The sequence below is a fragment of the Mobula hypostoma genome, chromosome 19, assembly GCF_963921235.1.
Source record: "Mobula hypostoma chromosome 19, sMobHyp1.1, whole genome shotgun sequence".
Classification (NCBI taxonomy): Eukaryota; Metazoa; Chordata; class Chondrichthyes; order Myliobatiformes; family Myliobatidae; genus Mobula; species Mobula hypostoma.
This window is the reverse complement of record NC_086115.1, coordinates 33331033-33343465: the sequence shown is the minus strand read 5'-3', so window position 1 is coordinate 33343465 and position 12433 is coordinate 33331033. Positions and strand designations below refer to the sequence as shown.

Genomic DNA, 12433 nt, shown 5'->3' with positions numbered 1-12433 from the left:
AGATGAGCTGCCTGCTCTAATGGAAACAGGTGATGAGATGACACCCCAGTGTCCCACCACCCCAACACCCAAGCCACGGACAGATACCGATTGGCGGAGAATGCAAAGGTAGACGGGAGGCACACAGCACATCTTTAAGAAAAAAGCCGAAATAAACATGCTAATTAATTAGGTGCCGCCTACACGTAATTGTCGGCCCAGATCAGAGACGACGCAATTGGAAATCGGCATTGATCTGGGCCGACAATTACGTGTCGGGCGGCACCTAATTAATTAGCTTGTTTATTTCGGCTTTTTCTTAAAGATGTGCGGTGTGTTCCGGCTACCGCTGGAGCCCTGCGTGCTTCGCGGCAATGTATCGGTCGGCGGCCTGGAGGGTGGGGGCCAATGCACCACCCAAACTCCCACTCAGCCTAACACACCATCATCAGTGTGCTCAGAGCTGTTCCAATTCCAGTAAGTGATACTACACTCTACATACATTATTTCTACTTTATATTGGCTGTGTATTTTCACGTGTTATTTGGTATGATTTGGCAACTTCATAGCTTAAACGTTACTAGGGAGAGTGTTCTTGCCAACAGCGCTTGCATGAGATTTTCTGCCGACGGCACTTGTGTGAGATTTTCCCTACGGAAAACAGTCAGTAATGATTGTGGAAAAGTATTTCTACTTTATATAGGCTGTGTATTTATCATATCATTCCTGCTTTTACTATATGTTACTGTTATTTTAGGTTTTATGTGTTATTTGGCATGATTTGGTAGGTTATTTTTGGGTCTGCGAACGCTCACAAAATTTTCCCATATAAATAAATGGTAATTGCTTCTTCGCTTTACGACATTTCGGCTTACGAACCGTTTCATAGGAACGCTCTTCCTTCGGATGGCGGGAGAAACCTGTACACTCGATACTTTGGGTCAAAACCCTTCAGCAGGACTGGAAGAAAAAAACGATGAGAAGTCGAAGTTAGAAGGTGGGGGGGAGGGGATGGGAGGGAGAAACACAAGGTGATAGGTGAAACCCGGGCGGCGGGAGGGAAGTAAAGAGCTGGGAAGTTGATTGGTGAGAGAAATACAGGGCTGGAGAAGGGAGAATCTGACAGAAGAGGACAGAAGGCGATAGAGAAGGAGGAGGAGCACCAGACTGAGGTGATAGGCAGATGAAGAGCTAAGGTGAGAGAGGTAAATAGGGATGAGGAATAGTAAAGGCGGGAAGTGGCATTACCGGACATTCCGGAAGTCATGACATCAGGTTGGAGGCTACCCAGACGGAATATCAGGTGTTGCTCCTGTAACCTGAGTGTGGCCTCATCGCGACAGTAAAGGAGGCCATGAATTGACATAGCAGAATGGGAGGTGGAATTAAAATAGGTGGCCACTGGGAGATCCCATTTTTCCTGGCACCGCAAGGGCCCGGTGGGGAAGGACCACGGTATAGGTTTCTTCACCCGCGGGAGTGGGAGGGGTCGGGTGGTGGGGAGAATACCCCTCAACAATGATGTGGTAAGGTCAACAACTGGAGTGCCACGGGGGTGGCCATAAGTACGGATATATACTGAGTTTAATGGAAACGTATGTAAAGGATGGAAAGTTATTGAATGGTTTATTGTATATATTTATTTTTGAATAAAGTATATTTTGAAATAAAAACAAAAAAATGGAGCGTAGGTGCTCAGCGAAGTGGTCTCCCAATCTACATCTGGTCTCACTGATATACAGGAGGTCACACTGGGAGCACCAGATACATGACCCCAACAGACACACAGGTGAAGTGTCACCATTGTTTGGAGTCCTGAGTGGTAGTGAGGCTGGGGGTGTAGGGTCAGATGAAGCACCTGTTCCGTTTGCAAAGATAAGTGCCAGGGATGAATGGACAAGGGAGTTGCGTAGGGAGCGATCCCTGCAGAAAGCAGAAAGATGTGCTTAGTGTTGGGATCCCAATGGAGGTGGTGGAAGTTATGGAGAATTGTGTGCTGGACGCGGAGTGTAGTGGGGTGGTAGGCAAGGACAAGAGGAACGCTATCCCTGCTGGGGTGGCGGGAGGATGGGGCGAGGGTAGACATGCGCAAATTGGAAGAGATGTGGTTGAGGGCAGCGTTGATGGTGGAGGAAGGGAAGCCCCTTTCTTTGAAGGAGGAGGTCATTCTGCAATGAAAAGCCTCATCCTGAGAGCAGATGTGGTGGAGACAGGAACTGAGAGAAGGGGATGGCATTTTTACAAGTAACAGAGTGGGAAGAGGTATAGTCCAGGTAGCTTTGAGAGTCTGTAGGTTTGTAATAGACATCAGTAGATAAGCTGTCTCCAGAGACAGAGACATCGAGAAATGGGAGGGAGGTGTTGGAAATGCACCAGGTAAATTTGAGGGCAGGGAAGTTGGAGGCAAAGGTGATGAAGTTGACGAGCTCCACATGGGGACAGGAAGCAGCGCCAATGCATTTGTTGATGTAGCATAGGAAAAGTTAGAGTGTGACACCAGTGTAGACTTGGAACATAGAATGCTCTACACAGCCGACAAACAAGCGAGTGCCCATGGCTACACCTTTTCTTTGAAGGAAGTGGGAGGAGCCAAAAGGAGAAATTATTGAGAGTGAGAACCAGTTCCGTTAGATGGAGGTGAGTGGTGGTGGAGGGGAACTGGATGGGTCTGGTGTCCAGAAAGAAACAGAGAGCTTTGAGACCTTCTTGGTGGGGGATGGAGGTGTATAGGGACTGGACATCCATGGTGAAAGTACGATGCTCGGGGCCAGGAAACTGGAAATCATTGAAAAAATCAAGAACATGTGAAGTGTCATGGATGTAGGATTGAACCAGGGGGATAAAATTGAGTCGAGATATGCAGATATGCATTCAGTGGGTCAGCAAAAAGCTATATAATGGTTCTAACTGGATTGGCAGGTTTGCAGATCTTGGGTAGGAGATAGAAACGGGAGGTGTGGGGTGCAGGAACTATGAGGTTGGTAGCAATGGATGGGAGATCACCAGAGCTAATAAGATCAGTGATGGTGTGGGAGACAATGGCCTGGTGCTCCTCAGTGGGATCCTGTTCGAGGGGTAAGTAAGAGGAAGTGACTGAGAGTTGTTGCTGGGCCTCAGCAAGGTAGAGGTCAGTCCGCCAGACTACTACAGCACCCCCTTATCTGCAGGTTTGATGGCAAGGTTAGGATTAGTACGGGAGGAGTGGAGAGCAGAGCACATGGAAGGAGTGAGGTTGGAATTGGAGAGAGGGATGGTGAAGTCAAGACAGTTGATGTTCCGTCGGCAGTTGGCAATGAAAAGATCCAGAGCAGGCAGCAGACCAGGGCTGGGTGGTACATCTCTTCATGGATATCTGGTATCATCTTTTTTCCCCGCTGGGTTGAAATGCCTAATACTAGAGAGCTTGCATTTAAGATGAGAAGGGTAAGTTCAAAGGAGATGTGCAGGGTAAGTTTTTTTTATATAAAGAGTGGTGGGTGCCTGGAATGCACCGTCAGCTGTGGTAGAGGAGATAAATACAATAGAGGCATGTAAGAGGCTCTTAGAGAGACACATGAATGTGCAGAGAATGGCGGGCTGAGGACTCCATAGGCAGAAGGGATTAGTTCAGTTCGGCATTTAATTACTAGTTTAATGAGTTTAACATAAGAGCATGAGCCGAGAGACCTGATCTGTGCTGTATAATTCTACGTTCTATGATCCAAGTGCAAGATAAAACATTAAAGTCAGAGGCAAAAAAAAAAATCACCCAGAACTGCATCGCAGTGGAAGTCTGTATTTGGCTCCAAGAGGCCTGTGTGTGGAGTACAGGCACTCCATCTGAGACGGAATGCCAACCTGGTGCGTTTACTATCACAGACAGAGATATTTTAACTATAAATGTTTGAGCACTGGCGACACAGAAGGGTATTTCCCGTTAATTCATCCAGACTAACTAGTGCAAGTGACTTGAAGGCCGACTTATCTGTAGTAAATTCAGTAATTTATAGAAATATTCATTCTGCTTTTGCTGAACAACAAATGCGCCCATCCCTCTTCAAGCAATGCAACTCTGATTCTGTATAAGCAGTTCAAAATGTCTAATTTATAGGCATCCGTTAGTCTCATGAGACCATGGATTTGTGCCTTGGAATGTTTCCAGGGCGCAGACCTGGGCAAGGTTGTATGGAGGACTGGCAGTTGCCCATGCTGCAAGTCTCCCCTCTCCACGCCACCGATGTTGTCCAAGGGAAGGGCATTAGGACCCATACAGCTTGGCACCGGTGTCATCGCAGAGCAATGCGTGGTTAAGTGCCTTGCTCTAGGACACAACACGCTGCCTCAGCCAAGGCTCGAACTAGCGACCTTCAGATCACTAGATGAATGCCTTAACCACTTGGCCATGTGCCAAGATGTCTAGTACAACTAGTATAATCAATAAGATGTTGTAATCTTTTTCTGACTTTCACAACTGGATTGCACTTTTCACAAATAACTCTGTTCATGACTCAGCCAATAAGTTATAAACTTAACTGAAAAGATTGATCTTCTAGTTGACACGACTGATGACAAGAACTAGCCAGCAGAGGGAAAAAGAAATACAAAAAGAGAGACACGAGGAAATCTGAAGATGCTGGAACTTCAAGCAACACACATAAAAATTGCTAGTGAACGCAGCAGGTCAGGCAGCATCTCTAGGAAGAGGTACAGTCGATGTACCTCTTCCTACAGATGCTGCCTGGCCTGCTGCGTTCACCAGCAATTTTTGTGCGTTACAAAAAGGGAGAAATATTTTCCACGTTATAAGCAATGCTGGGGTGCCAAAGGGGACTGTACTGGCTCCCTTCATATTTACCCTGCATACCTCGGACTTCAGATACAACAGAGTCATGTCATCTGCAGGAATTCTCTGATGACTCAACAATAGTTGGGAGTATAAAGGGAGGATGGGAGAATGAATACAGGGTCCTGGTGGAGGACTTTGTCAAATGGTACAAGCTGAATCATCTACAGCTCAACATCAGTAAGACAAAGGAGATGGTGATGGACTTTAGGAAGACCAAGCCTGCACTACTCCCTGTTACTATTGATGGTGAGGACGTGGATGTGGTGAGAACCTACAGGTACCTGGGAGTGCACCTGGCTGACAGACTTGAGTGGAGCACCAACACAGAGGCTGTGTACAAGAAGGGCTAGAGTCGCCTCTACTTCCTGAGGAGACTGACATCCTCTGGAGTATGCAGGCCTCTCCTTCACATAAGTGATTCACAAAAAAAAACCCCTGCAAACTTGGCCTATTTACTGCACCTACAGAAACGAAGGCAGTGTGTCAAAGGGGAAAAGCTGAGAAATTGAGAATTAAGTAGCTGTACCAGCTACCTCAGTTAATATATTTAAGATATTGTTAAATAGATTATTCCATAGTATGGGAATTGAGGATTATGGGGAAGAAGTAAGTAGGTAAAGCTGAGCCCACGGCAAGATCAGCCATGATCTTACTGAATGGTGGAGTAGAATTAATGGGCCAGATGGCTTGCTACTGCTCTTAAATCTTATAAGAATGGCTTAGGGCAAAATAGCAGGAAAAGGGCAGATGGAACTTACTGCAGACAAGTCTAAAATAATCCACACATCAAGAGAAAGCGAAGAACAGCTAAACTCTGAAAGAAAATTCAGCATGACATCCAAAACTTTGACAAACTTTTATAGATGTGCAGTGGATGGTATATTGACTGGCTGCATCACTAATGGAAACACTAATGTCCTTGAACGGAAAATCCTACAAGATAGCGGTGGATATGGCCCAGTGCATCACAGTTAAAGCCCTCCTCACCATTGAGAACATCTACATGGAGCACTGTCACAGGAAAACAGCATCCATCAACAGGGACCCCCACCATCCAAGTCATGCTCTCCTCTCACTGCTAACATCACAAAGGTTCTCACCACCAGGTTCAAGAACAGTTATTACCCCTCAAACATTAGGCTCTTAAACCAGACAGAGGGGATAACTTCACTTGCTTCATCACTGAACTGTTCCCACAACTTTATGGACTCACTTTCAAGGACTCTTCATGTCATGTTCTTGATATTTATTGCTTAATTATTATCATTTCTTTCTTTTAGTATTTGCACAGTTTATTATCTTTCGCACACTGGTTTTCCACTCTGTTGGTGTGGTCTTCCATTGATTTATTGAGTACGTCCAAAAAAAAATGAATCTTAAAGTTGTATATGGTGATATATACGTACTTTGATAATAAATTTACTTTGAACTTTGAATGACACTGAGTTAACTAAGGATGAATCAATAGGAGTGCTAAAGGTCTTCAGAAAAACCAGCAGCAAAGCAGAGAAACAACAACAAAGCAAACCAAATATTAAGTGGATTTGACAGGAAAACACTGGTACAGGTTTGTGATTAAAGTGGAGTATTCTAGTCAGAGCTCATCTGAAATATGTTGCTTTCTCCAGACAACAAAAGAACAGTGTACTGAAAGCAATGCTGAGAGAAGCCAAGAGGCTAATTCCTGAAGCAAAAGATTAGAGCAAGGAGGAAGCAGAGGAACCTGCTCCTTGTGGAAAGAAGTGATGGAAGAAATAATTTGTTTGCCAAGTTAAACAATTAGTCACACTAATGCCATGGAAGTGAAAATATTCCCTTCAATTACATTGAAGAGAACATGAATACTGATGCTCAGGTGAGTAGAAATGATGGACTGGAACTGTGTCTCTCGCGAGAGGAAGAGAGCAGTAAACATAATCTGGCCCCAGCCAGACACAGAGCCTTTAGGAATTCTGAATTCCTGGACAGCAGGCTATTAGTAATTTACTGCACAGGAAATCTCTCAAATTTTTCATCAAACAGCAGATAAATGGAATTTTTCCCTCACAAATTCTCTAAACTACTGAAATAATTGTCAACAACGTCAGATGGATCGCCCTTTAAAAAAATACAACGGTGAATTGAAAATTTTGAAAGGTCTTTCCAAAACAATTGTTTATCTGAATTAAACTAGACTTGTAAAAATGTTTTTCTCCCGTTCTATTACTTCCATCTTTTAACAACGCACATTTTGTTTTCAATCTTTAAAGCCAAATGTCATCTAATTACATCTTGCACTAAATCTTCTTGAGTAAATTGCACCATGAAGATGAACACCAACAGGAAGAGAGATAATCCAGTGCAATTTGATCAAGATCATTACATTCAAGGGGAAGAATTTAAACTGCCACAGCAGTATTTCTGACTAACTAATCTAGGAACAAACATTCCCAACAAATCCTGTAAAGGCAGTTTGAAAGATTTCTAAAAGAAGGTTGGATGCCAACTTTGGTAAATTTTAATTCTATGATTATTAATACATAAGTAATACCAGAGAGATGAATGTAAAAGGCTGATCAAACTCCATATCTGTACGTGAATTAGTTTCGGAGCTCCCTCTTAACGCCTCGATTCCTCACCTCACCTATGAGGAAGAAAGCAAAAGTTAGCAGATTCTCTTCTTCAAACAGTTCTGTTGTAATTCTGTTTAGACAGAGGCAAAGAATTGTTCTAAATCATGATCACACTAACATCAAGATACGCAAAACATTTTCTCATTAAAACACAATTCAACCAATTATGCAAAAAACAGACAATAAAAACATGCACTGCATACATTAGAGAAGATCCTAATCTGTTGCATAATTAGCTGAATTGTGTTTTTATAGTTTTTGTTTCCGCTATAATAGTTTTGAGCACTTTTCAATGTCACAAATAGTCAGACAGAAGAATGCAAACTACATCAACTACATCAACATCCTGGCTGCAGGAACGGGGGAAAGCAGGAGTAGACTACTCAGCTACTCAGGCCAGCTCTGTCATTCAATATGATCATGGCTGACCTGCCCCAGGATTTTGTTCCTGATTGTGATAGCCCCCCTTGCCCTCAACCCCTTTCAAAGGGATAAATTCTTCCTCTTTTAAAACACTAATGATCTCACCATTACAACCTACTGGAGTAGATAATTTCAGAGATTCAACATCTTCTCACCTTTCACCAGCCACCGAAAGAAGACCTCAAATTTAAATACCAACTTAATGCTGGAGGAACTCAGTAGGTCAGGCAGCATCTACGGAGAGGAATAAACTGTCGATGTTTCGGGCTGAGACCCTTCATCAGCATGGGAAAGGAAGGGGGAAGATGCCAGAATAAGAAGGTGGGGGCAGGGAAATGAGTACAAGCTGGAAAGTGATAGGTGACGCTAGGTAAAGGGAGTATGAACACTGGACTTTGCATTACAGATGTTCTGAATAGTATTAAATGCACAAATCAGAAACAGCGGCTTATAAATGATAGCTGACAGCTAAAGGAACGTTGTAAGGGCTTGTCACATGTGGTGGCCAATGAATAAGAACAGAGCCAATGCAGGACGGTACCTGTGCACCTTCTCCCCCTAGTGAACACAACAAACATGGACTGTGATCTGCCCGGATCATCAGAACACAACAAAAACCTGGCACCCTTTAATCAAACAATATGCTATGTATAAACAGTACGGTGTTTTGTGTAAATAATCCGCAAGGCACCGTGTGACAATATTATAATGAATTTGGAAACAAAATAAAAGGCTTAGGAAACATGCTCATGGGTCTTAAGACCTTTGTTTCTTCTCTGACTGCCACACTGGGTTACCACCTCTCTCTATCATCCAGGCCTTTCGTGTTATTCAATGTTCCTCTCATCAGGGTCAATTTTAAGCCTTGATATTACCAATTTTCGTCAACTTTATAAAAGGTTTCAGCCCAGCTTGGCCGGGTTGAAAGGGTGTCAATGGAACCCCATGGCAAGTCATAGAGACATAGAGGTACATAGCATGGAAACACACCATTCAACCCAACATGTCGATGCCGATTATGGTGCCCAGCAAACTAGTCCCGTTTGTCCACATTTGATGCTTATTCCCCAAAACTCCTCTGATACATGTACTTATCCAAATATCTTCAAATGTTTGTTATTGTACCTTTCTCCAGAAGCTCACTACATATATGCACTACCATCCATGTGAGGAAGTTGCCCCTCAGGTCCCTTTTAAATCTTTCACCTCTCTTAACCCATGTCCTCTGGTTGCTAAGTCCTTTTTCCTGGGAAGACGACTATGTGTTTTTAGCTGTCCCTCCATCTCCTATGCTCCACGGAATGAAGTCCTAACCTGCCATTATCTTCCTATAATTCAGGTCCTTCAGTCTTGGCAGCATTTCATAAATCTTCTCTGGACTCTTTCCAGTTTAATGTCATAATAAAATATTCAAAGGAACTCCAAGTGAGTCCCTGAGCTGTGTCACAAGCGGCAACCACATGAAGGAAGATCCCTTTCTATTCACCTGGCTGAGAAGGACCCTTGTGCTCACCCTCTCAATCAGAGCAGCCACGGAGGACATAATGAATCTTGCGCAAGTCCATATTACCCGGTCTTTAAATCCAGTCAGGCTGGCAAGCTTAATATTGTGGGCTCCTCTGCTGTTAGTGTACTCCCGTGCGCTGATCATTCTTGCTTTCATACTGAAGTTGCAGAGACCTCCATGTAACTCGTGGGAAGAGAGTTAAAGGCAACTGACCTCTTTGCCACATGACTAGATGCAAGCCCACTAGAGAAGCAAGTACTCTCAGGCAAGGTAACAATGGATCCAAAATCTCCTGACCTGATCTGAAACCACTGTAATGCAGAAGAGAGCCTTGTACTCTTGAAGGTTCTAGAATTTGGTTGCTGTATTAAACTACTTACTTCAGCTTTCAAATAGAGGTTAAAGATCTCAAATCAACAGAAGCCTAATCGACTGGGGCACCAGAAGCTATTAACACTCCTTCACCTCAATACTGAGTATGAAACCTTGATCTGCACCACATTTCTCAGCTTAATAATCAATACCACCTCAAAAGGTTACATGACTTATGTGGAACAACAACTGGCACATTTTGAGAGATGCCTCAAGGCTAAATCAATTTCTGATGGAAGTCAATCATAAAGTACAAGATCAAAGTGATGTCAGATAATCTGAATCAGTGTAGGATTTCTTATTCACAAAAAGAAGAGACGTACCTCGTACAAGGTCAAAGTTATTTCTGAAAAACAAGGTTTGGCAGAAGCACAGTTGTGTCTCAAGTCAGATTAACCTAAATTCTAGCTATTCAACCTACAGAAGATAATGCAGTGAGTAACATGATAAGATTAAATTGTATTGTGGGACGTCCCTCACATGAATAATCTTAAAAATAACAAAGAAATACTGACTCTCCCTTTTGCCATCTCACTCATCACCCACACTCTCCAGCTTAAAACCTGTTTTTATCTCGAACATCTAAGTTCTGAAATGTAAACTCTTTCTCCATTCAAAGGTGCTACCTGATATGCTGAATTCTTCCAGCATTTTCCGTTTTATACCAGATGCCCAACTTTTGTGGCGATTTGCTTTTGCACCATTACAATTGAGCAATTCTTTTAAAAAAACTGAGCAAAAAAATTGAAAATGGAATCAAATGTAAATTTTGAAAATAACATCTGAACTAAGGAAAATCAAAACTGCAGATGCTGGAACACTGAGATAAATTCAAAACGCCGGAAATACTCGGCAGGTCAGGCAGCAACTCTGGAAAATGAAATCAAAGAGCATTCATCAGAACTGTGAAAAATGTCATTGCAGAGAATGAGGCTGAAAGGATAGATAGAACAATGAGAATGTCTGTCATAGAGTTAGGCAGGTAAATTGGGATAATCAGGGCAGCTAGAGTGTAATTATTGCATTACCAAAGGTTGTGCACCTTTCCTATCTTGAAAGTACTTTGCCAGTTCTTCATCTTTACTGGGTGTATATCCTGGAACCGCCTGTCTAATAGCGCACAAAGTCCCTTTATGAGAAGGACTGTACGTAGTACTTCAAGAAGCTGTCTCACTTTCACCTTCTCCTGGGCAGTCAGTACAGGGTGACACAGGCTGGCCTTATTGCTCAGATCCTTAATGATTTTTTTAAAATCTTTCTACTACGTGCTCTTAAAATCAAAAAATGGGCTCTCAGGAGGGAGGAGGAGATGGCGGTGCGACACAGCGTGCGCGGCCGTCCCGAATGAATATCGTATGTGTTAACTAGGGGGCCGTGCACAATCTGGATTTGATGGAGACAGCCGTAAGAAGCACGGAGGAACACCTGGAGAAACTTCTGAAATGTCTGCTTCGCTGCTGCTGCTGCTGTGCGATCGAGAATCGCCGGAAGGGAAGGTCCCAAATCCTTGGCTTTGCCTATTGCCTGTTGCTGGGGCTGGGGTTGAAGCACTCGGCGGAGATGGTGCTCAGTGTCGGAGAGCTGGTCGGAGGCTCGGAGTTTTCAGACAGACTCGGACTGTGGTTGGATGCTTCCAGTATGCTGCATCAGCAAGTTGGCGGCGCTGGAGGTTTACCGTCTGCGTGAGATGATGGGACTTTCGAGAGACTTTGAGACTTTACCGTGCCCATGGTCTGTTCTTATCAAATTATAGTATTGCTTTGCACTGTTGTAACTATATGTTATAGTTACGTGGTTTTTGTCAGTTTTTCAGTCTTGGTTTGTCATGTGTTTCTGTGATATCATTCTGGAAAAACATTGTATCATTTCTTAATGCATGTATTACTAAATGACAATAAAAGAGGACAGCATGTCCACATAATCTAATCTAAATATTCAGAAAAAAAATTGATGCAGCACCTGTATGCTATGAATCTGTATTTGAAAATAATTAATGGAATACTAAAAGAACTTACGAAACAGAGAAAGAAAGAGTGAGAGAGGGTCTCCACACACATAAGAAAGCAACAAGTACATGCAAACCAGAAACAAAAAGTAAAGAGAAACTTGGAAAGACAGATAACATTTAAAAGTTCTCATCTCTTGAGGGGAGAAAGTTCTGCAGATCCTTTAAGTCAGTGGTTCCCAACCTGGGCTCCATGGACCTCTCAGTTAATGACAGGGGTCCATGGCATTAAAAAGGTTGGAACCCTGCTTTAGGTATTTTAAGTAGGATGGCACAGAGGCGTAGCTGTAAGCTCAATGTTTTACAGCTCCAGCTGTAAGATCAGAGCTCAATTCCTGCCATTGTCTCTTAAGGAGTTTGTGTGTTCACCCTGTGACCAAATGGGTTTCCTCCAGGGGCACTGGTTCTCTCACATACGCAAGAGGTGTGAATCTTGGGCACATTCAGCTGGCGCCGGAAGCATGGCAACACTGCAGGCAGCTCAGCACAATCCTCACTAATTTTGATTTGACGCAAACAATACATTTTACTGTATACTTCAATATACGTGACAAAGCTAAACTTCAACCTTAACTGACAAAATTAAGTTGATCAGTACTGAGAGACTGTCTACAGATATTATTAAATCTGGTTTTACTGATTTGGGCAAAAAAGTTTCAGAAAAAAAAAGGAAGTAATAACTTAAAAGTTAGAGGAAACTCTGTGGCTAT

General features: G+C 43.2%; 1 protein-coding gene across 5 annotated transcripts in view; it reads right to left on the bottom strand.

Moving 5' to 3' along the window:
• stambpl1 (STAM binding protein-like 1) overlaps window positions 1-12433 on the bottom strand; it is a 63816-nt gene that overhangs the window by 36648 nt on the left and 14735 nt on the right. For 4 of the 5 annotated variants that reach the window (XM_063071636.1, XM_063071633.1, XM_063071635.1 and 1 more), the window contains exon 2: window positions 7335-7427. The exons of the other annotated variant lie outside the window; for it this stretch is intronic. In XM_063071636.1, the coding sequence (XP_062927706.1) occupies window positions 7335-7370 (36 nt within the window). In that variant the 5' untranslated portion in view covers window positions 7371-7427. The remainder of the gene's footprint in view (window positions 1-7334; window positions 7428-12433) is intronic. 5 annotated transcript variants of the gene reach the window in all.